Here is a 27,231-nt window from a genome sequence, read left to right as displayed (position 1 = left end):
CTGGGAGCTAATTGCTCCTCATTTACAGGAGGTACCTGGATCACTGCTTCAGAAAATTGTTTCCTTTCAGAAGAAGCTCAACCTTTTGATTATAGGTTTGAGGAGCAATTCTAATGGAAATAGTTACCACGATAACAAAAGACAAAGTCTAAAAAGATTCTTTGTGTCAGCACATGCACAATGTAAGAGCTCTGGAGAGATATGACCTGCTTTTTTATATTCTTTTTGTCATCACAAATTTCCATAAATTAGCAATTTACCACCAATGCAAATCACTCACTTCAAGTACAATGTCCATCATGTTAAATATGGGTTTTTATTCAAGTTAAAATATTTCCCACCATTGGTTCATCATTATCCAGATGATATTAGAATTATAATTATTTTTAGTGTTTGAAACTTTTGCCTCTTAATGTAAATCCCTGATGTGAATTAATGATGTCATGGGGTCATACAATCCCAATGAATTACTGCAATTAATGCTGAATGGCCTATATGGAAACACACACACATATATATATATATATATATATATATATATATATATATATATACAGAACAGACCAAAAGTTTGGAAATATTACTATTTTTAATGTTTTTGAAAGAAGTTTCTTTTGCTCATCAAGCCTGCATTTATTTGAGAAAAAATACATAATTTTTTTTATATTGTGATATATTATTACAATTTAAAATAATTGTTTTTAAATTTATTATACTTTAAATTATAATTTATTTCTGTGATCCAAAGCTGAATTTTTAGGCTCATTATCACATGATCCTTTAGAAATCATTCTAATATGATGATTGATTATCAAAGTTGGAAACAGTTCTGCTTCCAAAAATTTTTTTTCTTAAATATAAATATTTTGTAATAACAATATACACTACTGGTCAGTTATTTGGGGTCAGTATTTTTCTTTCTTTCTTCTTTTTAAATAAAATCAATACTTCTATTCAGCAAGGATGTGTTAAATTGATAAAAAGTGATAGTAAAGAAAATATATTAGAATATATATTATTATATATATATATTTTTTTAAATAAATGCAGTTCTTTTTAACCTTTTATTCAACAAATATATTAGACAGCAGAACTGTTTCCAACACTCATAATAAATCAGAATATTAGAATGATTTCTAAATGATCATGTGATGGATGTTACATGTGACACTGAAGGCTGGAGTAATGATGCTGAAAATTCAGCTTTGCATCACAGGAATAAACTTTTTATTATTATTTTTTCTTTAAGTATATTCAAATAGAAAACATTTTAAGTTGTAATAATATTTCACATTATTACTGTTTTTTTCTGTATTTTTGATAAAATAAATGCAGGCTTGATGAGCAGAGGAAACATCTTTCAAAAACATTAAAAATAGTAATTTTTCCAAACTTTTGGTCTGTACTGTATATACCATCATGAAGTCTTTATTTACATTTTTGTAATAAAAGCACACACAAGCACACTTATGCATGCTCCACCCCAAAAGGAGAGGGCATGCAAATACACATACAACAGGCTTTTTACAGTAACAAAATGTGGTGTTACATATTCAAATGAGGCATATATAATCCGCACGTCTCTCCCCCGCCATGTGTAGCCTACAGATCAGTGCACATCTCTACAGTAGTCATGGTGTCCTGCATCACAGACTGCATCGAAAAGCCCATCCGGCTTTGTTTTGAAAGTGTCGGTAAGTTCGTAGGGCTTCACCCGTGGTGGTTTGTCACTTTACCGCTGGCGTTGTCCGCAGGTCTCGGGGGAGGATTTTATTTTTTGAATGACCTGAAATCCAACGACATAGTGGAGCAGTTTACACCGAAAAACGGCCGCGCCAAAGTGGAGAGGCGATTCTTTCAAGAAACATTCCCACAGATTGACTCGCAATTTTCAATCATAAGACTGAACACTGATGGGGTTTTTGCATCTTTGATATTCACCTGTCAAACAAACATACTCAGTGTTGCCGCACTAGAGGAGATCATCCGCATAGATGGAGAAGTTAGAAGAATCACCGCAGTTCGTGACGCACGGCAGTTTGTGTTTTCGGATATTTGCGCATCTTTGAACGGAAGGTGCAACTCTAACGTAATGCTTGATGTTCTTGATTACAATGCCAGCAACATTGATATTGGCAACATAACGTATCCTGAGTACTGTCCTTCCAAATTCAACTGTATCCACTTGGGAAATATCATTAGTGAGGTGGAGGTGGATCACAATGGAGTTGTTCGAAGTGCCAAAGCAATGAAACTTATCTATTATCTCCAAGAGAGCAATAATACACTGGAAGATGCCTGGCTTCAGGGATTTGTAGCCTTGCTCTCTAATGTGACAACCTCTAAAACTGAAGTAGGCTATCTCTGAAATCTCTACTGAATCTGTGTATAGCCATCCTGTTTTGAATCTTCTAGTAAATTCCATTTAAATAAGAATGCTATATGAAAGACTGATTTGGTGAAATCTAAAATGAGCTCAATCACAACATTTTAGCAATTCCAGTTTTCTAAAGTATGGAACATATTGCTATTGCATAGTTTTGCACTTCATATAAGAGTGCTTAACCATTTGCATATTCAGTGTCTTCAAAATCAGCCACATTTAAGACATTATATGGCATAAAAAACCCAAAGCATTTTATCAAATGTTTTATGGTGAGCTAAATCTTTAAAATAATTGCCAAAAGGTTTGAGCATCAATACATTAGCTATTTGGGAGCCTACCTCATACTGTGATTCTTAGTCTAATCAATCTTACGTATGTGACTAAACAATAATTCTTTTTCTCAGGTGTCTTATTTCACATCCATATCAAGACAACAGGAGTTTGAGAAGAGTACCCAATCTGTCACTGAACTTTTTGCTATTGCTTATTTTCTTGCCATCTCATTTTCAATAATATCTTGCCTAAGGTTTGTGTAAAACAGATCATGAACTAAAACATTTAGATTACAGATCTGATATAAATTGTAAATAGTTATACATTATTTAATTTCACAGGTTTGACAACGTGAGGAACAAAGCATGGGTGGCTTCTCTTGGAGTTTTCTCCACTGCACAAGCAGTGCTGTCCGGCTTTGGGTTGCTGTTACTCATAAAGGTGCCATTTGTTATTACTGTGGCATCTTCTCCGTTCCTTATTCTTGGTAAGATACTGTATCTTAGATCATGTTTATTTACTGTTTTGAACTGATTCAGACCTACAATTGTTACAGGATCTGCAAATCTGATTCACAGGTTATAGATTTTCTAATAAAAATAAATAAATGACTGATAGTGATGTAAGCTCCACTGCATAGAACAGAAATAAATCGGTCCCTAAACTGAAGTGTTACATAAATAACTAATCCCATTCTAAAGTTTTGCTGCTCTATATTTTATATTGCAGCCCCAAAATAGTTAATATTTAGAATATTTAATGTACTGAAATAATTTCAACATTTCAGATTTACATAATATACATATATATTTTGAGACATTGACAGATTTCCAATGCCATATAGAATAGACAGCTGTTTATATGATGGGTTGTTTTCTAAAAATGGATATGTGCTGGATTAAGGAGGTGACCCATCTTACCCCACACACTGTAGGTTTGCATTGGATAAACAGGTCAAAATGCACAAAGAGCACTACATTCCATGTTCTCCACAACTGACAGGTTTTAATTTCAATATGTGAAATTGTTTTTTTAGGAATCGGTATTGATGACATGTTTATCATGATCTCTAGCTGGCAACGGACCAACATCCAAGACACAGTGCCAAAACGCATGGCTGATACCTACAGGGAGGCAGCCGTTTCCATTACTATCACCACCCTGACTGATGTGCTAGCCTTTTACCTCAGCTACGGTAACCCTTTCGGCTCGGTTCAGTCTTTCTGTCTTTATGCAGGCACAGCTGTCTTGTTCTGCTACTTCTATAACATCACTTTCTTTGGAGCTTGTTTGGCTCTGAATGGAAGAAGAGAGGGGGCAAACAGACACTGGTTAACTTGCATGAAGGTCCCAGAAGAAGTCCCACCAGGACGGTCTAAAGTCTATACTCTCTGTTGCGTTGGAGGATCTTACGACCGTAACACCGGTACTGAGGAAGAGCACCCAATGACACTGTTCTTCAGGAAGTATTATGGACCATTTTTGACAACAGTTTGGAGTCAAGCTTTAGTCATTTTGATTTACTTAACGTACATTGCTGTTAGTGTTTATGGTTGCCTGCAACTTAAGCAAGGCATTGATCTCAGGAACCTAGCACTTGATAAATCATACATCATCCAGTACTATGAAGCTGAAAAGACATACTTTGATTATTATGGTCCGAATGTAATGTTAGCGATCAACGGCACATTTCCGTATTGGGAGGAGAGCAAACGCCATCAACTGGAGTCGTGTTTTGAACAGTTTCAGGAATTGGATTTTGTCAAGAACTTGTCGACATCTTGGCTTCATTCTTTCGAAAAGTATGCAGAGGAACACAGTATAAACATCAGCTCAGAAGGTCAGTTTAAAATACATCTTTATGAGTTCCTGGACCGCCAACCAATGCTCAAACAGGATGTCAACATAACCAATAACGACATAGCTGCTTCACGTCTGTTTCTTCAGACAGTTGTTCAGAATTCAAACGAGAAGAGCATACTGAACTCACTACGGAGGACAGCAGAAAGCTGCCCATGTCCACTGTTGGTCTACCATCCAGCGTTTATATACCATGATCAGTATACAGTAATAGGGCATGTCACTCTTCAGACCATCTCTGTGGCAACCCTAGTAATGCTGCTCATCTCCCTTGTGCTGATTCCAAATCCTCTTTGTGCCTTGTGGGTTGCTTTTGCCATCGCTTCAGTCATTTTGGGAGTCACCGGTTTTATGGCACTGCTAGACGTAAGTCTTGATTCAATCTCCATGATAAACCTGGTCATTAGCATCGGTTTTTCTGTGGACTTCTCTGCTCATATCTCCTACACGTTTGTGTCCAGTACCAAGCCCGATGTGAATGAAAGAGTTGTGGAGGCAATGACACACCTGGGCTACCCCATACTTCAGGGGGCTCTGTCTACAATTGTGGGTGTGGTTGTGCTTTCAGCTTCCAGTAGCTACATATTCAGAACCTTTTTCACCATTGTGTTCCTAGTCATTACTTTTGGGCTGCTTCATGGCATTGCTTTTATTCCAGTATTTCTAACTTTCTTTGGATTTTGCCACAAATGATGGCAGCATTGAATTCGAATATCAAACTTCTGCTTTTTCTTCATCATATCCCATCTCTTCTTTAATATACTTGTAAAATTAAAATTGTATTAAAGTAAGAAAAAAATGAATTTCTTGTGGTTACTTTTAAAGCACTTAGAAGCATGTTCAAAGTATAGTGAAGACAGATTTTCAAATGTTTTCAACATATTATCCTAGAAATGTGCAAAATGAAATCGTAGTTGAAATTCACAGTGAATGATTGCAGTAACATGTGGACTGTCATTTGATATGGCAACATTTTTATTAAACCCGAGTGATTTCTGTTCTTCCACTGAAAGTCTGTTTACCATATTTGATGTTATTATATATGTGCTTTTATCAGCGTTAATACGTGAATAAAGCCTATGTTAATTAAACTGCTCAATTAAAGCAGATTTACTTTACCATCTATTTATGAACCATTTGTCAAAATGTTGTGTGAATGGACTTTAAAATGGAGGGACAGGAATCTGGGATTTCTTTAAAAATATCTTTATTTGTGTTTCAAAGATGAACGAAAGTCTTGACACATCAGAAGTGTGAGCTCTTGATGTGTAGCGCCGTCCAAAAAGAAAACGGTGTCATTTTAACCGTGGGGCTTCTAGAGGAAAGCTAATTATTTCAAAGCAAAGAGACATAACTGGGTGAAAATCCTCAAACTTATAATTTGGGCAACCATCTAGAACTTGGCACAAGCATTTAGTTTAGACTTGTTTACTTGTATAATGGTAATGTTCTCGCAATGCAGAAGTTATCACAGTCCATGAAAATAACAATTCTGCAGAGTTATGTTTCCTTTATTCTGTTCAGCTCCCATTCATTATTTAATGTGCAACAGCTTCAAAAGAATTTTTTTTTTTAATTACAAACCAGGTCGAACTAAAATCTAAAATGAATCTAATACACTTATATACAATGTCCTTGATTTTAATTTTATTAATTATAAATATATACTGTATATACACACAACTAAAACGAGCTTGGGTAAAAGGCAAACATACATGAATGCAAGGTAAAATCATAGATGTAGAGCTACTGTACATGAATAAATAATGTGTAGAATAAAGCTGAACAAACAGAGTATAATAACCACTGGAACATGCGAAATGCAGATCTAATATCAAATTTAAATGAATATCACATTGTAGTTTCCCTTTTGTTTTATGATTGCCATTTATGATCAAACTGATGCAAGAGAGTAAGCATTTAAACCTATAAGATGGAACATGTAATATTCCAGATGGTATAAAAATAGTCTTGTGAAATAGAGCTCAAACTACACAAGTTTATTGATTACTGAGCCACTTGGAATTTCTTAGCACACTGGGGTTCTGGTGTATTTACTTACTGTGACGATTAAGGTATTTTGAAGCAGCATTGTTCACAAGCAGACAATAAATGCATCACAAAAATAATTCAAATGTCCCAGCACTAAAGTGCTTTGAAACATTCCAGATTAAAAAAACAAAAAACCTTCCCTTCTATTTCTCAAAGGCCACCATGCAACATATGCTCAGCCTGGCTCAGACAACTCTGTCAGAAACAGTGAACAGCAATTTGTTCCTTCCTTAATAGTAAACTGGACTGTTGCTTACAGCTTAATGATTTATTCAAAATCAGCTCCACTACAAATAAGGCAGCACCTACAGTCAATGGGCCAGAAAAACACTGAAATAGATAGTAAATGAGTTCAAAAACCATTAACAATTTCTTTGGAAGAAAATCCCAAGCATGTAAAACTGAAACATTTTTAGAGATCTGGCTCAGGGAGAAAAAGAAAAAAAAACTCTTTACCAATGGGGATTGTTGGCCTACCAAGCTCTTGGTTGCATATGTACATTCATGTCTTTTAGGGTTCCATTGTCCTTTCCCTGTTGCCTGAAGGTCCTGGTGAGCCCTCATCTGCTGGCTATTGTCTTTCCCTCCAAGACCAGCTGGATCTCTTTGGCATCCAATGTCTCATACCGCAGCAAAGCTTCAGCAAGATTTTTGTGTTCCTTAGAACGAGACTTCAGGAGCACTTTAGCACGCTCGTAGGAATCCTAGGAGATTTCAAACAAAATATTTGAGCCAAAAATGAAGGGGGAAATAGTAGCTGGTATCAAGAAATGTTAACAGCAGGCTGTTGAGTGCTTAAAAATGTACTGATTTGAGGACTGAATTAGATCAGAACAAAGTTTACCCTCAGAAGTGTCCTGACTTCATGTTCAATGGCTGCCTGAGTTTCTGGGCTCTGCTTGGTGAGGTCAGTATATGTCATGACACCCAACTATTAACAAAAAAGAACGACAGACATCAGTCAATAGCTCTGAAAAGAAAAAATATTTATAGAACTATTTTTTAAAACCTAGGGAGCTGCCTTGCTTTCTATTGTCATGAAAACAACAGATGCAAAATTGTCTACTTAATACATTTTAGTTTTACTACATTTGGAAAAAAAATAAGTCAATTATTTGACTTAGGAAATAACATGCAATTTATGTCATACCATTTATTTCCTGCTTAATATTTTTCCTTGGACAACAAAGTCTTTATGCATGAAAATATGCAACAGTTAATGACATTTGGCATCAATAAATTTGAAGGCAACCAACTCCTTCAAAACCAAAGTAAATAAATAAAATCTAAAATTAACATTCATCTATATTACATATATCCAGATAGCAAAAATAATTTGCTAAATATGACAAACCTTTTCACACATGCCAAATCTGGTCACCATCATTTTAGCTATTTTTGTAGCACTGTCAAAATCACTTGATGCTCCTGAGTAAAAACAACAAACAATTCCACAGATGAACAGAAATAAGTGATAAGCATCACTGTGCAGTATTTCCTGTTCATGAATTGTCTTCTCGCATGTACAATAAACACACTTACAGCAAGGTCACTCTATAATATAGTAATCATAAATACAAAAACATACTTAATGACACTGCAACCCCAGAACAAACAGGACTGCAACATACCAGTAGTGATATTCTCACTGCCGAAGATGAGCTCCTCAGCCACTCGGCCGCCCATGCTGACGTCCATCTGGGCCAGAAGTTGAGAACGAGTTTCACTCCAGCGGTCATTCTCTGGGAGCATGGACACCTTAAGAGAGAAAAACAAAAATACTGGCACTAAATCAAGGCAGACTGTTTCACACTTGAAAAATAAACATTTATCTCCAAAAAAAATTCTAACGCTGACTTTACAGTTTCAACCTAAAGAGAAGAGATTAGCCCTTTCAAAGTTTCAACTCTTCTAATCAATTAAAAATGTACTCACATGACCCAGAGTGGGGCCTCTCGGCATAATGGTGGCTTTATTTATGGGCATGGCATCTTTGGTGTAGTATGCAATAATAGCATGGCCTGACTCATGGTAAGCTGTGATCTCTTTATTCTTCTTGTCAATCTCTGCGCTCCTGCGTTCCGGCCCTGCAGAAAGGCAAAGGCAATTTCAGCCACTGAAAACATTCAACTGAAACAGCAGAAAAATGAAATTGCAGTTTCACCCAAAATGGATTTAATGGGCCAAAAATGAGTGCTTCTCTAATGGTGTCAGCAACTTTTTCATAAACAATGTAAATAAGCTGCAACAGGTAAACATGTCAGCATGGACAGACTTCTTCAGGACCAAAACTGATACTAGAATAGCAATGTGTGACCCTGGACCACAAAACTAGTCATAAGGGTCTTTTTTTTTTTTGTTGAGATTTATACATCACCTGAAAGCTGAATGAATTAGTTTTCTGTGGATGTATGGTTTGTTGCGATAGGATAATGTTTTGCTATATTTACAGATAAACAACTATTTGAAAATCTGGAATCTGAAGGTGCATAAAATCGAAATACTGAGAAAATCACCTTTTAAGTTGTCCAAATGTGGTTCTAAGCAACACATTTGACTTAAGCTTTGATAAATTTACCGTAGGAAATTTACTTAATATCTTCATGGAACATGATCATAATAATTTTTGGCATAAAAGAAAAATTGATAATTATGATCCATATAACGTATTGTTGGCTATTGCCACAAATATACCCATGCAACTTACATGACCCTGGACCAAAAATACTGTCATATGTAAAATTTGTTTGGCTGAAATATCAATGTCTATGATACCTATGCACACTACGATAGTATATGACACCCTGAACAGAATACTGAGTTCAGTTGCCCAAATGTAATTATTTAAACTTTATTTTTGGTTTTGGCATTTCTAGAAAAAAATATTTCCGGTGAACTATGGAAAAATGTAATTATCTGAAATTTAGGGGTAAATGTGACTAATATGAGCAACACAATTTCTTCAGTTAGAGGTACCTACCCATCAGTATTTTGTCCTTAGCGAACTCCAACTCCTTCATGGTCACCATGTCTTTGCCATCCACAGCTGCCTTTAGTGCAGCCTGATTAACTAGATTCTCCAGCTCGGCTCCAGAGAACCCCACTGTTCCTCGGGCAATGACCTCTGCCTCCACAGCTAATGTCCAGAAAATACAATAATCCTTAACAACAATTACTTCACTTCCCGTAAAGGAACCTTTTTTTACCTCACAACATTAAGAAATGAGTCTTTCACAGACCACTTACCACTGTCTACTTTAATTTTTTTAAGGTACCACTTGAGGATTTCAGTGCGGCCTTTCACGTCTGGTCTGGGGACTGTGACCTGCATATCAAAACGGCCTGGCCGGATCAGAGCGCTGAGGAACAAGATTCAGATTTTCTGACCAATCACACACATTATACTGACAGAAGACTTTCACAAACTCACAATAACACATATATCTTATTATATTTGAGCATATTGTAAAACAAGCAGTCTTCAGTCTTTAGATGTTCGAAAAGAAATATACATACTTATCCAAAGCTTCAGGGAAGTTTGTTGCTCCGATTATGATGACACCTTCATTTGGCTTAAACCTGCACATGTTAAAAACCAAAAGTTAGTGAAGGAAACTCAAGCACAGACCACAATGAAGTCAGTCTGAGTAGCACAGCTCACCCATCCATCTCTGCTAGAAGCTGATTGATTGTCTGTCTAGAATAGGGGTGCATGGGGGACTCAATCCTCTTTCCTCCAACACTATCCAGCTCATCAATGAAGATAACACAAGGAGCATTAGCTTTAGCTTCCCCTAGAAAGCAAATGCAGGAGAACTGCTTTAATACATGCATTCATTCACTATTTGTAGAATTAAGATTTGGCTCTATGCAAGCTAGGCACTCACTGAAAAGGTTTCGGATTCGGCTAGCACCAACACCAACAAACATCTCATCAAACTCTGAGCCAGATGCGTAGTAGAATGGCACATCTGCCTCTCCGGCCACAGCACGGGCCAACAGGGTCTTTCCTGTTCCTGGAGGCCCAACCAACAAGATTCCTATGAAAAAAATTAATTAATTAGTTTAAATATGGACTTCTGTAATGGTGTCTTTTTTTTATCCTTTTTTAAGCTCTAGACATGTGGTCACTATGAACTACTATTAAATGGTAAAGAAGGTAGATGTAGTTGTAATTATTTTTCATAAATCTATTCCACAGATTAAAAAATTAAATTAAAAATCATACAGGTTTGCTAAAATTTGACGATGAGCAAACAACAGTAGAATTGAAATGTAACTATTAATTTGAATGGTTCTGGCTTGGAGCCTTTCAGCAAAAGTGTGTTCTTACCTTTAGGCAGCTTTCCTCCCAAAGCAGTGAACTTCTGTGGGTTCCGGAGGAACTCCACCACTTCCTGTAGCTCATTCTTAGCCTCCTCCACACCCTTCACATGCTCAAAGGTGACGTTCTTCATCTGGACAGGGTCCACTGCTGAGTCCAGGCCTGAAGTGGTTCGGAATCGCACTGTTCGGAAAGGTTACATGATAGTTCACACTCCAAACACACACACACACACACACACACACAAAGCTCTCGCAAAGCCACAAAAGGGGCATGAAAGGGGCAAGACCGCCTAGAGAGCATTAATGGTTTTCAATCCAAGCAAAGACTTATACTAATAATAAAAATTTGATATTCACACAAGTAGACATGACACAGGGCATAATCTATACTGAATTTAGGGAGACAAATCCTAAATCCTAACAAATAATATTTACCTGATAAGAAAGGTGTTTTTGAGAGTCCATATAACCCCACCAGCAAAAGCACCAATAGTATCAGTCGTGTCCTCCTTAATGATTCTGTTGGAAATGACAATATGATTATTTGATTTTTTTTTAAATACAATAATAAAGTGAGAAAGGAAACAATTACATCAGGTTGAGAAACATTCTGCATTCAATAGACCTCAGTCAGGGCAAAAGCAAGGCTGGCTTGTCTGTGAGAGACAGACTTACGGTATTTACAGTACTGTATGAAGGTCACACAAATGGTTTTATGGAGCTTTTGTCTACTGAAAGCCTTAAAGCTTGCCTTGGGTTCTCTGTGTTAGTGCCTGTGCTTTTAGGAATCCCTCTGCAAAACCAGTCTTAAAAGCATCATGCTGACCATCAGGAATGTTCTTGTTTTTAAGGAGCTTGTCCAGTGTTTCAACATCTGGCCCTTTGTCTCGTGTAAGGAAACCCTGATGGACAAAACCATAAATAACATTAAAATGGACAAACAAACCTTAAAACATAGTTATTTAGATAGTTTATATAATGTTTTCTGTGGGCTATTGAACAATAAACTTGCACAAAAATGCACATGCACTTAAGAAAACAAATTACTCCCAGGTTTCAGTTCTGTAATTCATTCAAATGCAATCAAAATGCTAGTGAACCATCTCTTTTTGTTGTAATAATCTAAGTACAGTAAATAAACACTACATTAGGGTAATCATTTAAAAGAAAGCACTGTATTGCTGTGTGGGTGACCTTCATAAATGATGGTGTAAATCCCTCAGGCTCCCCTGAAGTCTCAAAGCCTCCCTGTAGACGGCGTGTTCTGGACTTCAGGGTTTTAAAGCCACGATTTGGAACCATCACTGAGGGGAGGAAAAAAAAAGGATTAACATTTGATGAACATCAGCTGGAAAAAAACACAGATCATGTCAAATGAAGTTGCGTGTGACAAGTGAATAATAAAATACTGTACACTTAACATGGCAAATATTTGAGATCTGTACATAGTGTTTGAAGAGGTGACTTGTTCTGCTTGGAGAACACAGGAGTGACACCACCCAATCTTGAAAACCCTGAACAGGAAAAGCAGAAATTAAACAGGTAACACATCTGACAAATTCAGCCGTACAGTATGAGAAATCTGCACAATCAATTAATATAATAATCAAGATCACAGTGATGGATAACTGCAGCAATTCAAAGTTATTGAGTGAACTGTTGAACTGTGCATAAACGCAAATAAAAACTATTGGTAACTATTTCTGTCACAGGCTCAGGTATCAAGGAAATGAAGGGGAATGTATTTTTTGCCTCACCATGTTTGTTGTGAAAGAACGAATCTGAGGAAAGATGGGAAGTCCTCCAGATATTTGGCACAGTCCTCAGTTGTGAGAGCGACTCCTGCTGAGTAACACAGGGCAGAAGCTTCTGCACCAGCTCATCTAGCTGGCCGACCCCGAGATCTGTCAATCCTAAATCCCGGAGGATCAGCGATGGCTTCCCAGCACACCACCACAGAATCAGAATTTAAAGAGGAAAAACACGGTTAGGATTCAGATGAGCATCATTCATCTAAAAGCTGCTAACGCTCAACTGCTCAATTTTATAACTACATTTGCAATAAATGACTAGAGGAGACAAAGGGAGGGTATAGTATTCATCAGTGTGATTACCTCTGTGCAGTTCAGTTCTTGTTCTGATGCGTTCTCTCTGTGTTTGTGATTGATGCTCACTGAACCCTTCAGAGAGTGCAGGGCATTGATCAGGTGACTCAGCTGGACTGTTACCTGGGGAAATAAACAGGCAAACCAAGTTTTCTTCTTTTCTGTCTTGAGAATTACATTTTTATAACAGCTTTAATTTGAACATTCAACCAATATTGGGGTGTTTTCTCAAAATTTGAAATTCCACAATGTAAATAATGCATCAATGAGTATTTTTTGATTGTGTGAAAACGATTTATACATTTCTCAACAAAAAAAAGAAAAAAAAAGTTATTGCACTCATTCATCAAGGGAAAGAGGCAATAGTATCAGTAAGACAGACTAAAATGTCTGAGAAATATTGGACATTTGTGATATGGGGGGAAATCACTTATGAAAAATATTTGAACTTCCCACGAACCTGGGGTGCTATCTTCATACCTCGCTAACTCAGTTAGCTGGATTTGATTGGTGACCAGATTTTGCATGATCTTGGATTGGTTGGTTCTTTGAAGCTCATCCTGAAGCTGCTGTTGTAGCAACAGGTCTGTGAGCTCAAACCGGCTCGGGAGAAGGCTTATTTCATGTAAACAGGATTAGATTGCATCTTTTTAAGCAGAATTTATATTTGAAAGCTGTTGGCTACCACCGCTACTTTATTACTAGAGTATCCTACTGATTCCAGGGACAATAATTTTAAATAATAATAATTTAAAAATTGATTTAAAGATAATTTGATAATTTTGTGTAGTCTTTAATATTATATACACAGCCAGTTTTACTCATTGAAAGATTCATTCGTTATAAAATAAATGACTTCATAATTGTATTAGAGTGTAACACAGAGATAACGTGTTTTTCGTCATGCAGTAATTTGAGTGATGACAGCTACTGTATTATAGGAGAGGATTGATGGAGTGCAGGAGATGCAGATAACATGATCTTAACCCTTAAAAACTTTAATTAATGATGTCACGTAACACATCTGTTCAAATATCAAATTAAATTTGAAATATGAATTGTTAATTACTACACTGAAATAAAAAAGTAAAGCCTGTACAAATAGTCGTGAATTATAAATGGGAATCATTTAAAAAATAATAATAATAATAATAAAAACGCACATTTCATTCATCTATTATAAAATGTATGAAGTTTTGTTCTCTTGGATGTTTCTTTATAAAAGTCCAGAAATGTGTCAAGTTTTTTGTCAAGTGTCCTTTTTAATTATATGATGTCATTACGTTGCCGCCAGCCAATCGCTGCATTGCTGATCGATGTTTCGTGTGCCGATACATAACTCCCTTTAAAAACACCCATGAACGCGCAATTATCTCAGATAACTCTATCCAGCCATACTAATCATCAACAGCAGGACAGATCCTGCTTAGCTGGATGTAATAAACGACGGACGAAGAACGGACCCTTGGGCCCTCATTTCTCAACAGATGTGCAAGCACAGTTTCACGCAAAGTGAAGCATGTTTTACATTGGTATCAACGCAAATCAATGTCTTAAAACAGCATTTTTTTAAAACACAAATCGTCAATTACACTGCAATCAAGTGAGCTATTACGAGGACGACTAGACTAGTAACATGAAATTGCCTTTTCTTCATTATTTTTCAAAAAAACTATTCGTTTATATCTTAAGTCCTGCTTCTTATTCTTGTTACATATGCTAGCTAACCAGCTAGCCTGCGCATGTTAAATTATGAAACCCGCTGTCCTATATAGACAGTGATTTGATACCTGTGGCTGAAGGGAAGAAGAAAGAGAAAACATTTCCAATTAGCTGCTGACAATTTCTTGAAGACAACGGGAGTTTATTGATTTGGAGTTACATGTAATGCCCTCCACCGGTGTCCTCTTCCGCTCAACTAGCCTCGCTGACACTGCGAAGATTCATTAACATAACGTTCTACAACATCCGGCTAAGAGGAAGACAAAATAAAGGTCCTCAACATTTCTGTCAGCCAGGTGTAAATACTGCCATCTTACTGCATGTCAAATATTTTTACATTTATATTTCCAAACTAACGCAAAATAAAAAATATAATATAATATAATATATGGTAATAATAATGGTAAAGTATAATATATTAAAAAGTAAAACAGTGTAATTGAAAATGGATGACAATAGAGTATATAATGAAATTACAAGTAAAGTCAAAAGTAAATAAATACATAAATAATTATAATAATAATGTGATGAGAAATAACAATAATAAATTGTGCTGGACACTGACCAGAATAAGTTTGCTCACTGTTTCTCATATTGTGACTGAAGTGTATAAAACATATAATCCTTATACTTTAGTAAAAATTAAAGGTACAATTAAAGTAGCCCATTAGAAAAACACTTAATTAACAGTATCAACAAAGCTAATATTACAACTTTTATAAATAATAGGACAGTTGATTGTATCAATGAGTCTAGCTGAGTTGTAGGTTGGGAAGTACTTTTCAAATATTAGAATATGTACGAGTTGAAGGGTACTTTAGGCTAAAATGCATCATTTACATGAGCGGTGTAGTAGAGGTGTATTATCATTATGTATGTGTATTATCGGTATAATACAAACTTTAAGTAAACCAATTGCTTTGCAAAATGGTTCACCGTTTTGAAGCACTTGAATCACTGCACGCCGATGACGCCTGCTGGTCAAAACTGTGAAAACAACAAATATATATATTAGGGCCGGGACTTTAACGCGTTAATTGAGATTAATTAATTACACAAAAAATAACGCGTTAACTAAGATTAATTAATTACAGAAAAAAAATTCCCGCATTTTTAATAACTTATTTTTGCACCGCGGAACGTTTCTCACTGGATGAGTTTCGGCGGGACCGATTATACTGAAGCACCAACTAGCGTTCGCATATCACCGCAGCACATCAAGTCTCAAGTATCACCTCAACGCAAAACATATAGCAGCTAGCGTGGAATTTACACTTTATGTTGAACTATGTATTATTTTGTTGGTGCAACAGTTTATGTTGAACTCTTTATTGTTTTGGCCAAGGTTATTGAGAGTTGGACTTAGTATGTTATGGCCTCTGAAGCAACAGAGAGATGTTTTCTAATAGTCAGTGTTTCCAATATACACCTATAAGCTTCCTGAATTTCTGAAATGTACTATTTCTAAATTGTTTCTAAATATGCTATTGCTAAACTTCATGGCAAAAATTGCACTGGTCTGCTAGACTTGGTTGAACAAAAATAAACAATATTTTTTTGCTTAAGCTTATGTATTCAGTCATTATTCAATGGTATACTATAAATCCATGTGAAAAAAAAATACTTCTCACTGTTCTCAGGTCAAATATTTATATGCGATTAAAATGCGATTAATTTCGATTAATTAATTACAAAGCCTCTAATTAATTAGATTTTTTTTTTTTATCGAGTCCCGGCCCTAATATATATATATATATATATATATATATATATATATATATATATATATTGTTTTCTCAGGCTGAAGAAAGACACTTAGCTGGCTAGCCAGGTAAATTTCAGTTTAGATTGCACCAATCCTGGGTTTTAGGTATATGTAAGTGGCTTGGCTTTTAGCAGCATTCATTGGCATAGTAACTTACACTCCACGGCTAACCCGCTCTGGTGCAGGTTAAGTTCTGGGTTAGAGATCTCAAACTGAAGTTGAACCCATCAGATGGGAGCAAAGTGACAATGTCTGGCTTTAATGATAATTACTTAAAGTTAAAGTTACTTAAAGTTATTTTACATTATTTATATAATTATTATATGATTTATATTATTATTAATCCATTACTCACAAGCAATTTTATTTTAAGTTATTATAAATAATTTAATTTAAATTCATATTAATGTATATAGATCCTGTAATATGAATGATCTGTATATCAATAGATAACACTATTTTAAAAATGATTACATGTGGCCTTACATTGTTCGAGTCTCAATCGCTATATATTTTCAAATGTACAAATTAACTTAACAAGTTTCACTTGTGACTGCACAGATAGAGCAAGAGGTTTGGGTTTGTTAACTCAAAAACTAATCCTGTAACTCTGAATTTGTTCAGCTGCTATCATGGCTGGGAGATTGGGATCTAGCACTATATAACCAGCACTCACTTCCACCCTCAATAACCCCTGAGCATGGCACAGAACCCCCAACTGAAAATAGAAAACCACACCCTCTATTCAATACTCAGTTTTAGCTGGGAATACGGCACTACACTGAAATAAAGTAAGCAGCAATTTCTGGTTCACGCAGACTTTAAATGCTGAGCACAAATTCCGAATATGGGTCACTTTCACTTGTGCTCTGACTGAGCTCCATTCTGTCTCAGAGGGGAGAGGGCTGTAGCCATGCACTTTGTAAAGGTTCACATTGCCAGAGAAAGTCCGAATGGAAGGACAGTATATTGGAAAGTGACCCCTTTGAACGTGAATCTCAAGAATGGTTGGTGATAAGGGGCTATTTGGCTATGAATGCAAGCATCCATCTGGGCAGAGATGAGCAGTGATGGCCTCTTCACAGGGAAGAAGCTTGTCATAACCTCTTTGTGAAGTGAAGGCAGAAAAGTTAATCTGGGCTGAGTAGAAAGCGCACCACAACTTGGTAAGTTCTTCATGAACGTCCAGAAAGAATGGTGCAGGTCCATGGCAGGTGGCTTGCTGGTGCCCTTACAGGAACCATTCACTGATGCAGCTGTGGGAAGGCTCTTATGGGGGTTACCATTCTAAGCCAAGCTCTTCAAAGGCCTTTGAGAGGATGTGGTTTAGCTTGCTGTCCACACTGGGCCTGACTTCACCTGGTTTCTTTTGGCAAAAGGGGCCAGGGTCCTCTGTGGAGCACAACCATTCCTCCACATCAGAAGCCATCAGAAACATCCTCCTTGGATCCTCCAAAAGAGACCAGACTGCTTGCTCCTGTTGAGAGGCCCTGATCTTCATGGCAGAAGAGAACTAGGAAATCCTCTCACTGTAGGAAAGTGTGGGGGATGTGGGATGTGTGCTGGTGTGAACTCACTCGAACCCATTTGTTTAGTCCTCTGACTCTGACCCTGTTTTGTCTCTTAGGAGGAAGGAAATGGGAGAGCACAAGGGCTGGGATACTTTCTCATGCTCAGTGAGAACAGTCCACCCAAGTGAGTTGGTCGATATAAATAAGTTGTAAAAAATAGATAATAATAATAATAATAAAGACATAGTATAACACTGAAGTCTAAATGGTCCTCTCAGTGCTGCAGAACCTTTTCACTACTTTTAATACTTTGAGAAGAATTGGAGGTCTAAGCCTTCAGAAATTAAACATAAATAAATATATTTTTAAGAGATTTTTTAACCATCTTTGTTCATTTTTAATAATGAATAGTTTGTCTTAATATATAATATTAAAAATGTTTCATACAGAACATACAACCTGACCCAGCACTCACCTAATTCTATTCTATTCTATTCCTTTAATTCATTAATTTAAAAAAACGTTCCTATGTGTACTGTGCTAGACTAAGACTTGTCACAGGCAGCTCGTTGGTCTGATTGCTTTTAATATTCTTATTTTGATAAAAGCTTTTACTAAATGATTAAATGTAAATGCAAATAAAATATTATTTGAGTATATAATGTATGTATAAATGTATATAATTCATGACAAATATTGAGATACATAGTAAAGATTAGGCGTGATACAATACAATCAGACTTCCATTATTTTGTCGGTGGGTTCTGCTCACTTTAAATCCTGGAGTGACGTCATTTTACGCCACGGAAACTGCTTGGATCCCACACAGTCCCACCTCCGCTGGCTCGAGCTCTGATTGACAATAATGGCGACGCGTTCGTCTCGAGTTGCACCTCAATAAAACATTACTCGAGACCGTTTTTTCACAAATTCGTTGATATTACCTGGGCTTAAAGGATATCGGTCAGAAATTATCTCCGAATCTATTTTGGCAAGGAATTATAAAGTTCTGCTGGTGGAATTCTTGGGAAAGCACTAACAAAGGTCTCCACATCCGTGGCGAAGTGGCTGCTGTTTACAGACGCGAGCGTGCATTTGTTTCGGGCGTGAAGAACTGCGATTATTTCATCTACAGCCATTCATTCAGCTATTACACTGCATTCATTAAAAACCGGGACGCCTTGCTGAAACTGGCTCACTTGCACGGGCAGCTTGGGCTGCTTTTTGCAGAAGCTTTTCACGAACAGCAGCTCGCGCAGACATTGTGAATCGCGTCACGCAAAGTTGGACCATCTGTTGATCGCACAGCAAAGTTCGCAAACCTTTTTTACATCTCGCGATAAAAACGACGGTGTTTTTTTCTAAATCGAAAGTTTTTGTTGCTATTTTGCTAACGTCAAGTAACAGCTTACAACTTTATTAGGGCTAGCTATAATAGCTGGTTAGCCTAGACTTGCTAACTGGCCTTTGCTAAAAACCAACCCTTAGATCCTGGAACGTAACGCTTGCCAAAACTACCACACAATTGTTTCCAGAATAAAGGGTAATTACAACCTAAATTAGCTTTCTCTACTCCGTAAGATATATTTCACTAAAACTACTTAACGTTACATTTTGTTTGTTGCTAACTTGCACAGTTTTTAATACTTCAGTTAATATATATCCAGTCTCCAGGATATCAATAGACAATTAATTGTATGACTTCAGAAAACTAGATCCCTTTACTTGTCCGTACAGCTAAATTGCCCTCCTTCACCTGCCGTTGACCCAGATGCAAGTTAAGACAAGACGAATCGGTTAATTTAAAACCAAGTTTTCTGAGCTGGCTTGACGGCTAGCTAAAAGTATATCTTATCGCAACATTTGCTCGTAAATGACCACCGGTAGGAATAACCGAGTCATGATGGAAGGAGTTGGTGCTCGAGTTATCCGCGGGCCTGACTGGAAGTGGGGAAAACAGGACGGAGGAGAAGGGCACCTCGGCACCGTCAGGAGTTTTGAGAGCCCGGAGGAAGTAGTGGTAGTGTGGGATAACGGTACCGCCGCCAATTACCGCTGCTCCGGGGCTTATGACGTGAGGATTCTCGACAGTGCGCCCACAGGTGAGACAGACTTTAACCTTGTGTGATATCAGTGCATCTGTCACCTGATCTAAACAAGACCGAGCTTGTTCATGTCGAACATACATTTGGTTATAATTTAAAACAGAAGTGTAGTGACATAAAGCCAAGTATGGTGACCCATACTCAGAATTCGTGCTCTGCATTTAACCCAATCAAAGTGCACACACACAGCAGTGAACACACACCGTGAATACACACCTGGAGCAGTGGGCAGCCATTTATGCCGTGACGCCCGGGGTTCCCAGGGCAGTTGGGGGTTAGGTGCATTGCTCAAGGGCACCTAAGTCATGGTATTGCCCGCCGAGACTCGAACCCACAACCCCAGGGTTTGGAGTCAAACTCTAACCACTAGGCCAAGACATCTCCACAAAACATTAGGATTGATAAAATAACATTAATTACTGAACATCACCTAATGAACCTTAAAAAAATAAAAAAAACACACAAAAAGTTCAGGTCATGAAATTTTAATATGTGTATATGTGACCCTGGATCACAAAACCAGTCATAAGGGTCAATTGAGATTTATATATCATCTGAAAGCTGATAAATAATGCTTTCCAGTAATGTAACAGTTATAATTTGTTAGGATAGGGCAATATAAATATCAATACTGTGATAAAACTGTTTTAAAATCTGGAATCTGAGGGAGCAAAAAAAAAAAATTCTATATATTGGGAATTCACCTTGGCAGTGCATATTACTAATCAAAAATTAAGTTTTGATATTTTTACAGCATATCTTCATGGAACATGATCTTTACTTAATGAATTTGGCATAAAAGAAAAATAAATTATTTTGACCCATACAGTGTATTGTTGGCTACAACTCCATTATTGTTATAATGCTACAAATATGCCTGTGCTGCTTATGTTTATGTGTATATCCGTCTATATAGAGAGATAGCTAGAGAAATATAACAAACTTTAGTTGAAGCAGTGCAGGGGGACATCAACTCCTGTGTCTCATGCGTGTAATTACCATGTTACAGGAATCAAGCATGATGGCACCATGTGTGACACCTGTCGGCAGCAGCCCATCATTGGGATCCGATGGAAATGTGCCGAGTGCACCAACTATGACCTGTGCACCACCTGTTACCATGGTGATAAGCACCACCTGCGCCACAGGTTCTACCGCATCACCACTCCTGGAAGTGAGAGGTGAGTTTCCTCCCTGTGGTCTTGACTCCTTGGCATTATTCCCCTCTCTGGGTAAGGTGGTTCTCTGGCCAGTTTCAGACCCATCATGCAACATTTCCTTCAGTTATGGGCTGTTGTTGCCTGGCGACAGGTGGACCACTCCTCTGCTGCCTGGAGCTCAGTGGGAATAGCTGACTTTAATAGTACGGAGCAGTTTGCATCATCAGTCACCATGTCCATCAGTGTGGACGATTTCTGTCTAAATACAAGCTACTTTAGATTTGATTTGCATTTCGATTTGATTTTAAAGCTGGCCCACTGGTCTTGTTTTATCTGGTTTTTAATTTGAGGGATATTGCACTTTGTCACATCTACCTGTGCCTAGTTTGTACATACATTGAAATTTATTTGGAATTCCTGTGTTTAGCAATCCATGATCTTATTACTACTTTGTTTACTCAAATAAACATTGGTCATTTATTTCTGCTCTGTACATAAAGGCTTAATGTATATCATACTTTTGTATAGTATATAATGAAAATTTGGTTAAATCTGGACCCTAGTTTCTTACATGCGGTTTTTTTTTTTTTTTTTTTTTTGCATTTCTTGCTTCCTGTTGCTCCAGTCTGTTGAATTATCAGTGATGCAACATGTTTGATGAAGATGCTGTATAGGATCTAATTGGCCCCTTTCTGTGTGAATTTTGTGTTACTCTATAATATTTACTTGCCGGCTGTTCTATAGCAATATAATTAGCAACTGACTTTATGACAGATAAATGACTGCCAGCCTGAATATCCAGTCCAATTGATGCCCTGATAAGCCTTGTTGTTATCCACTGTTTTGTTCTTCAAACTTAGTAAACTGTTTGTTGATAACTTAGTACACATTATGGTAAAAGGGTGTTATGGCAGAGAGGCTATTGACTGGAGTTTCGTTCATTTTGTTCCTGAAACAAGCCAGTGATCTTGAATAATGCAAGTGTTGGATCAGACTCTGCGGTAGACCACATCAACAAATAAACTTGGAAATTTGGATTAATCATCCAGAAGCAAACCATCTCAGAATGCAGTATGGTGGATGTTTTTAGAAAGAGGAATAATTGTTTAAAATAGGGCTTGATTCTTCTGACATTGGCACACTTCTCTGTTTCGTTTTCTCTATTAAATACAGAGACTAAATATATGCGGCCAATGTTAACTTTATTTAAAGACCCAACATCAATTACCCATTTTCCTTGCTGTCAGTTATTTGTCAATGTTTATTACATTTAAACTGTCTAACTCTTTGATACTTGGGTGGATCTTTCCTTGTAATTTCACTATTTTTTTTGTCTCAATTGTCTTGCTTGGCTGTCTTCTTAATATAAAATGGGGTTTTTCTTTCACTGAAGTATATGCAAAGATGCATCAATGTTCGTTGAATTGTCTATAGGTTGAAAGTCTGTCATGATCATAAAACAGGAAGTATGTGCTCTTCTATTTCTGCTTCATATGATCTGAGGTTAATGTGGGTCTTACCAAAATATATTAGACATGTTTACTAGTTATACATGAATTGTTAATACAGCTGGTCTCGTTTACCTACTGAACTTTCTTGAAAATAGAGCTGCTGTTTTGTTTTTGGAGTTGCGTTCCGTTCCTTTTTTCTGGCTTGAGTAACGTCTCCTTCGCTGACTCCATATGGTAAGGCTATTAAGAAGTCTAGCAGTTGTTTAGCCGTCTCTTGTGGCATCCACCCATAACTGCCCTTAACATGAGCTCAAAGAAACAATAGGTCAGCTCAACAGCTGGTCTCCTTTTAACTAAGTGTGACTCTATTTCCCTAGTGAGAATGGTTAGTGAAGTACAACAAAGACAGTGATGAAGCCAGGCCTTTTTCCCTTGGCAGCTGCTGTCTCCTGCTGTGGTTTCCAGCTGCTTTAGGGTGCACATGATCATTTTATGCACAATTCTTTTATTTGTATTTGTTTGCAAGTCTCTTTAGCGTTTTAAAGATTTTTTTTTTACAGAAGTTTGCAATCTCAAGCACAGCCTGCATGACATTAATATATTTTGGGAATGTCATGTTTTGTATTGAGATAAGCGGTTAGTTAGAGGTGCACAGAGAAGAGAAATGAGCACATGTCAGCAAAGCTGGAGGATCAGAAACTGACTGCTGTGGTTCAGCATGGGGCAGCTTCCAGATGGGAGACGAGCTTCTCCAATTGAAACAAACAATAAGTGATTTTTAAAAAATGATCCAGGATTATCCTTTTTATTCTGCAGGTTAACCTTTGTGTTTCAAAGAAAATGGAGCTAAACAATATAAATGATGGAAAAGCCTACTGTGGGATCATGTTTGTTAGCTACAGTATTTCAGGAAGCTACTTCTCCATTTCTTATATTTAGCAATCATTTTTAATATGACCTTTTCTTTTTGAAAAACTTATACTTTCATGTTCCAAAGCATATCATCTGAAATTGCTTTTGTGTTCGCACAGAGTTCTTTTGGAATCTCGACGCAAGTCAAAGAAGATCACCGCCCGGGGCATCTTTGCAGGAGGTCGGGTGGTGCGAGGGGTGGATTGGCAGTGGGAGGATCAGGATGGAGGGAATGGAAGAAGAGGGAAGGTAATGCCTCGACATGTTTGGTTATGCTCACTTTTCTTTACTCATCATTTATCAGATGAAAAACACTCCTCTATCACGTAGATAAAGCTATGGGAATGAGCTTTCATGTTCACTGAAGCAAAATTAGATGGCGCCAAGGCATTATTATTTCACATGTATTCATTTAACTTACGTCATGCAACATCCATCCTACATTAGCAGTAACTTAAAGGAATAGTTCACTTTCAGAATGAAAATTCTCTCATCATTTACTTATCTCCTACTTGTTCCAAACCTGTATGAGTTTCTCTTTTCTGTTAAACACAAAAGAAGATATTTTGAAAAATGTTGGGATCTGAACAGTGAATGAGCACCAATGACTTCCATAGTATCGTTTATAGTTTCGGTTCCAAACATTTTTCAAAATATAAATAAACAAACTCATACAGGTTTGGAACAAGTAGGTGGGTGAGTAAATGTTGACAGAAATTTCTTTCTGAAAGTGAACTATTCCTTTAAAAAGTGCTGTGAAACAGTAACAGTGAAAATTGCCTTTTAACAACATTATATACAAACCTTTTAAAGCTACATTATTATTAACTGGCATTATTAAAAATATAATACACGTTAGCACCATAATTTCAAATAGGGCCTAGAACACAAGTGCAAAGACTGCTGGTTTGATTACAGTTTTTTTATACCCCAATTATGCGACACTAGATATCTATTGACATTTATTGTATTCTGGTGTTGTATGAGGCTAATCACTGTTCATGTTTAGCCTTTAGCCAGATTGATTTATTTAGTGCTCTGTTGCTGAAGAAAAAGAAATCACTGCTACTCTTTTGCTTATTGACTTACCTGCAAAACCAAATAGGGCACAGCATTTTAAAAATGTATTTAAATGTTATCCTACTAAGAAACTATTTTTGTATACTTTAAGTCAGTTTGCTGTTCTCGAATCTTTCCCATAAGTTCTGCACCGGTATTTTTAATGCCGTGATTTGAGCGAAAAGTGATGCCGGAGGGTACTGTACAAGTCAACTATTCATTTGGTCTTTGAATTATCTGAGGCCACTCCAGTTAAGTGTATTTAAAGAGTGCTTTCAAGCACACTTCTTTCAGAGAGAGCGCCTACTTCGACCTAAACATTGAGTTTGACCGCTAAATCTGCCAGTCGTAGTTAAAGCAGCATTCTGCCACTCCGATCGGCATGTCTGGTGGGAAAACATTCACGTTTGCTGCTTGTTCACTGATTTTACCTTTACAAATCTTGTTTATTGTGTGACTGGAATTACATATGGTACATTGTTATAGAGGAAATCTTATCATGTTTGATACTGGATTATTAACACAGTTGATCTTTGAATTGTTACTGTTTCAAGCTGAAAGTTTAAAGTTGGCTTTAAATGAAAATTCAATTTCAGTTAATCTAAATTTATTTTCTAAATGCAGCTAATAGATCTTAATGTAAACATTTATATTGTGCATGTGTTTCCATAAAAAGAAAAAAAAGTTTGGCATTTAACTGCCGCTAATTTTGCTTTGTGTTACTACCGTTTCCTCTAGACTTTAAAGACTCTGACTAACTATATACATACCATTCAGTGGCAAACATTTTATTATTTTTTTTTTTTTTTGCAAAGGACTGACCTTTAAGATGTTAATTAGTTTTTCTAATGTAATATTTTTTTGTTTCACACAAGGCTTATTGGGATGTCTACGGTCCTTAAACTCCTGTACCCTTGAATGTTGTGTTTGTTAGCTGAATAAATCTGACTGTAGAGTGCTTTAGTTATGTGACTAAAGTGAAAGATGTTCATTAAGTCTCCCTCACCATCCTTCTATGTTTCAGGTGACGGAGATCCAGGACTGGAGTGCTGCCAGCCCCCACAGCGCAGCCTACGTCCTCTGGGACAACGGGGCCAAGAACCTCTACCGAGTGGGATTCGAGGGCATGGTGAGCCACCCCCATCACTATGCACATACACAAAAGACTGCAGTTTACTGGCCTTTGTGTTGCTACCCACCCCCTTCTACACGCACTGCACCACACACAGACAAGTCATCCTATATGCTGGCCTTCTTTATAAGAGCCATGTGCAGGGCAGCCATTGTGAGGGGCAGCTGGATGAGCTATCTGCATGATAAAAGAAGTCTGTTCCCTTTCTGTCTCTTCACAAGAGAGTGATATTCAACATGAAGACCAAAGGCAAAGAGAGCAGGGGGTGTGGTCTGCAGAAAGCGTGCCTCAGTTATTGAAGCGCTAAGCTGCTCACTCATTGGCTGTTAGAAATTCTGCGACATCTGAATTTCAGCCAATCGTTTTATGGTTGGGCGACGGCTTTTGTCTGTGATTGTAATATATCCGGAGGGTGTGCGCAGCCATCTGCCACTGGAATTATTAATTAGATTTGGATCAAATGCAGAAAGCTGTATCAGAGACTGTTACAATGTTTAGACTTTGTGTTTGGGGATTAAAAAAACATTATTTGTAACACATCTGTTATTACTAATTGTCTTTTTTCTGTTTTTTAGTCAGATTTGAAGTGTGTGCAAGATGCCAAAGGAGGCACTTTTTACAGGGACCACTGTCCAGTGTTGGGTAAGCTTTCCAGATGTGTCATACTAGTAGGCTTATAATATTTAACATGAATGTATTTGATTTATAAAGGGGTTTAAGCATCGTAGGTCAAGTGGTCATTGCATCCTAATTGTATGAGTGTATTGTATGAGATGCCTCCACTAGGTGTCAGCAGAAGATGGTATGGTGAGGCTCATCTTCAAATATGACAAATTCCTGTTTAAAAGCTCTTTTGGCCACAGTCCATAATTGACTCCTTGCTATCCAAGCCAATACCGTTAGGTTCTAAACAAGAATGGTCAATTTAAATGCTCTTGAAACCTTAAGAAATGGTCCTATGCCAAGTTTACCGCTCCATAATCACTGAGCAAGGGCTATATATTGAAGTTGATTTAACTCTAAATGCACTGTAATGCAGACAAATGCATACAAGGCTTAAGTCAAGCATATTGAAGGTGTTTGTGGTTGATATAAAAAATATACAACATACATTAAAGTACTGGAAAACCATTGGTAATAGTTGTGTTTATGAAGAGGTACTTGAAAAATGTTTTAAATTGGCTTTAAGGCAATATATGAAACCAGGCCTGACAGTAAGGACTTGGTTTGAAAGTCTTGTCAGTTTAAACAATCAAGCAATGTTCAGCCATTCAAGTCCAAAAAAAAAAGAGCCAAAGAAAATTCAGTTTGGTACTCGCAAGCTTTTTGTGTGCGGGTGAGCTAAAACGTCACCCGAAAGCGCAGCTTCAAATAATATAAATTATCCATCCACCAAGGTTTTGAGAAAATAA

The 27,231-nt window shown here is 37.1% G+C and overlaps 3 protein-coding genes across 12 annotated transcripts in view; 2 read left to right on the top strand and 1 right to left on the bottom strand.

The window, feature by feature from the left end:
• The first annotated feature begins 1,565 nt into the window (after window positions 1–1,565).
• LOC127951224 (patched domain-containing protein 3) lies at window positions 1,566–5,292 on the top strand. The gene is made up of 4 exons (XM_052549025.1): window positions 1,566–2,353; window positions 2,791–2,912; window positions 3,001–3,146; window positions 3,696–5,292. The coding sequence occupies exons 1-4, from the start codon at window positions 1,634–1,636 to the stop codon at window positions 5,210–5,212; spliced, it is 2,505 nt and encodes an 834-aa protein (XP_052404985.1). The 5' UTR covers window positions 1,566–1,633; the 3' UTR covers window positions 5,213–5,292.
• Window positions 5,293–6,149: 857 nt separating this feature from the next.
• Window positions 6,150–14,957, bottom strand: yme1l1b (YME1-like 1b). 3 transcript variants are annotated; one of them, XM_052549023.1, is made up of 19 exons: window positions 14,793–14,934; window positions 13,463–13,617; window positions 13,012–13,125; window positions 12,655–12,835; window positions 12,319–12,411; window positions 12,092–12,201; window positions 11,649–11,799; window positions 11,333–11,416; window positions 10,905–11,078; window positions 10,459–10,611; window positions 10,233–10,365; window positions 10,088–10,150; window positions 9,818–9,930; window positions 9,552–9,707; window positions 8,507–8,658; window positions 8,203–8,329; window positions 7,926–7,999; window positions 7,416–7,502; window positions 6,150–7,275 (listed from the first exon to the last, which is right to left on the bottom strand). In XM_052549023.1, the coding sequence occupies exons 2-19, from the start codon at window positions 13,478–13,480 to the stop codon at window positions 7,132–7,134; spliced, it is 2,127 nt and encodes a 708-aa protein (XP_052404983.1). In that variant the 5' UTR covers window positions 13,481–13,617; window positions 14,793–14,934; the 3' UTR covers window positions 6,150–7,131. The 3 variants fall into 3 exon arrangements, with proteins under 3 accessions (XP_052404983.1, XP_052404982.1, XP_052404984.1); XM_052549022.1 differs by lacking the exon at window positions 13,463–13,617 and having other exon boundaries at window positions 14,793–14,957; XM_052549024.1 differs by lacking the exon at window positions 13,463–13,617 and having other exon boundaries at window positions 12,343–12,411; window positions 14,793–14,957.
• Window positions 14,958–18,808: 3,851 nt separating this feature from the next.
• mib1 (MIB E3 ubiquitin protein ligase 1) overlaps window positions 18,809–27,231 on the top strand; it is a 54,206-nt gene continuing 45,783 nt past the window's right edge. For 5 of the 8 annotated variants that reach the window (XM_052547888.1, XM_052547886.1, XM_052547884.1 and 2 more), the window contains exons 1-5: window positions 18,833–20,102; window positions 21,115–21,286; window positions 23,748–23,877; window positions 25,712–25,816; window positions 26,395–26,461. In XM_052547888.1, coding sequence (XP_052403848.1) covers window positions 19,874–20,102; window positions 21,115–21,286; window positions 23,748–23,877; window positions 25,712–25,816; window positions 26,395–26,461 — 703 coding nt within the window. In that variant the 5' untranslated portion in view covers window positions 18,833–19,873. Of the gene's footprint in view, window positions 20,103–21,114; window positions 21,287–23,747; window positions 23,878–25,711; window positions 25,817–26,394; window positions 26,462–27,231 lie in introns of all 8 variants that reach the window. The other 3 variants (XM_052547887.1, XM_052547885.1, XM_052547882.1) reach the window with 2 other exon arrangements.

Source organism: Carassius gibelio, chromosome B2 (assembly GCF_023724105.1).
Source record: "Carassius gibelio isolate Cgi1373 ecotype wild population from Czech Republic chromosome B2, carGib1.2-hapl.c, whole genome shotgun sequence".
Lineage (NCBI taxonomy): Eukaryota > Metazoa > Chordata > Actinopteri > Cypriniformes > Cyprinidae > Carassius > Carassius gibelio.
This window is presented reverse-complemented; position numbering and strand designations above follow the sequence as displayed.

Bases quoted from the DNA above. Each gene is read 5' to 3' on its own strand.
- LOC127951224 (XM_052549025.1), top strand. From the start codon at position 1,634: ATGGTGTCCTGCATCACAGACTGCATCGAAAAGCCCATCCGGCTTTGT. The intron at 2,913-3,000 runs GTTTGTGTAAAA...TTAATTTCACAG, and splicing joins TCAATAATATCTTGCCTAAG to GTTTGACAACGTGAGGAACA. The intron at 3,147-3,695 runs GTAAGATACTGT...TTGTTTTTTTAG, and splicing joins TTCTCCGTTCCTTATTCTTG to GAATCGGTATTGATGACATG.
- yme1l1b (XM_052549022.1), bottom strand. From the start codon at position 14,825: ATGTTTTCTCTTTCTTCTTCCCTTCAGCCACAG. The intron at 13,126-14,792 runs GTATCAAATCAC...TTATTTCCCCAG, and splicing joins CTTCTTCCCTTCAGCCACAG to GTAACAGTCCAGCTGAGTCA. The intron at 12,202-12,318 runs GTTAAGTGTACA...TCCTCCCCTCAG, and splicing joins AGATCTCAAATATTTGCCAT to TGATGGTTCCAAATCGTGGC.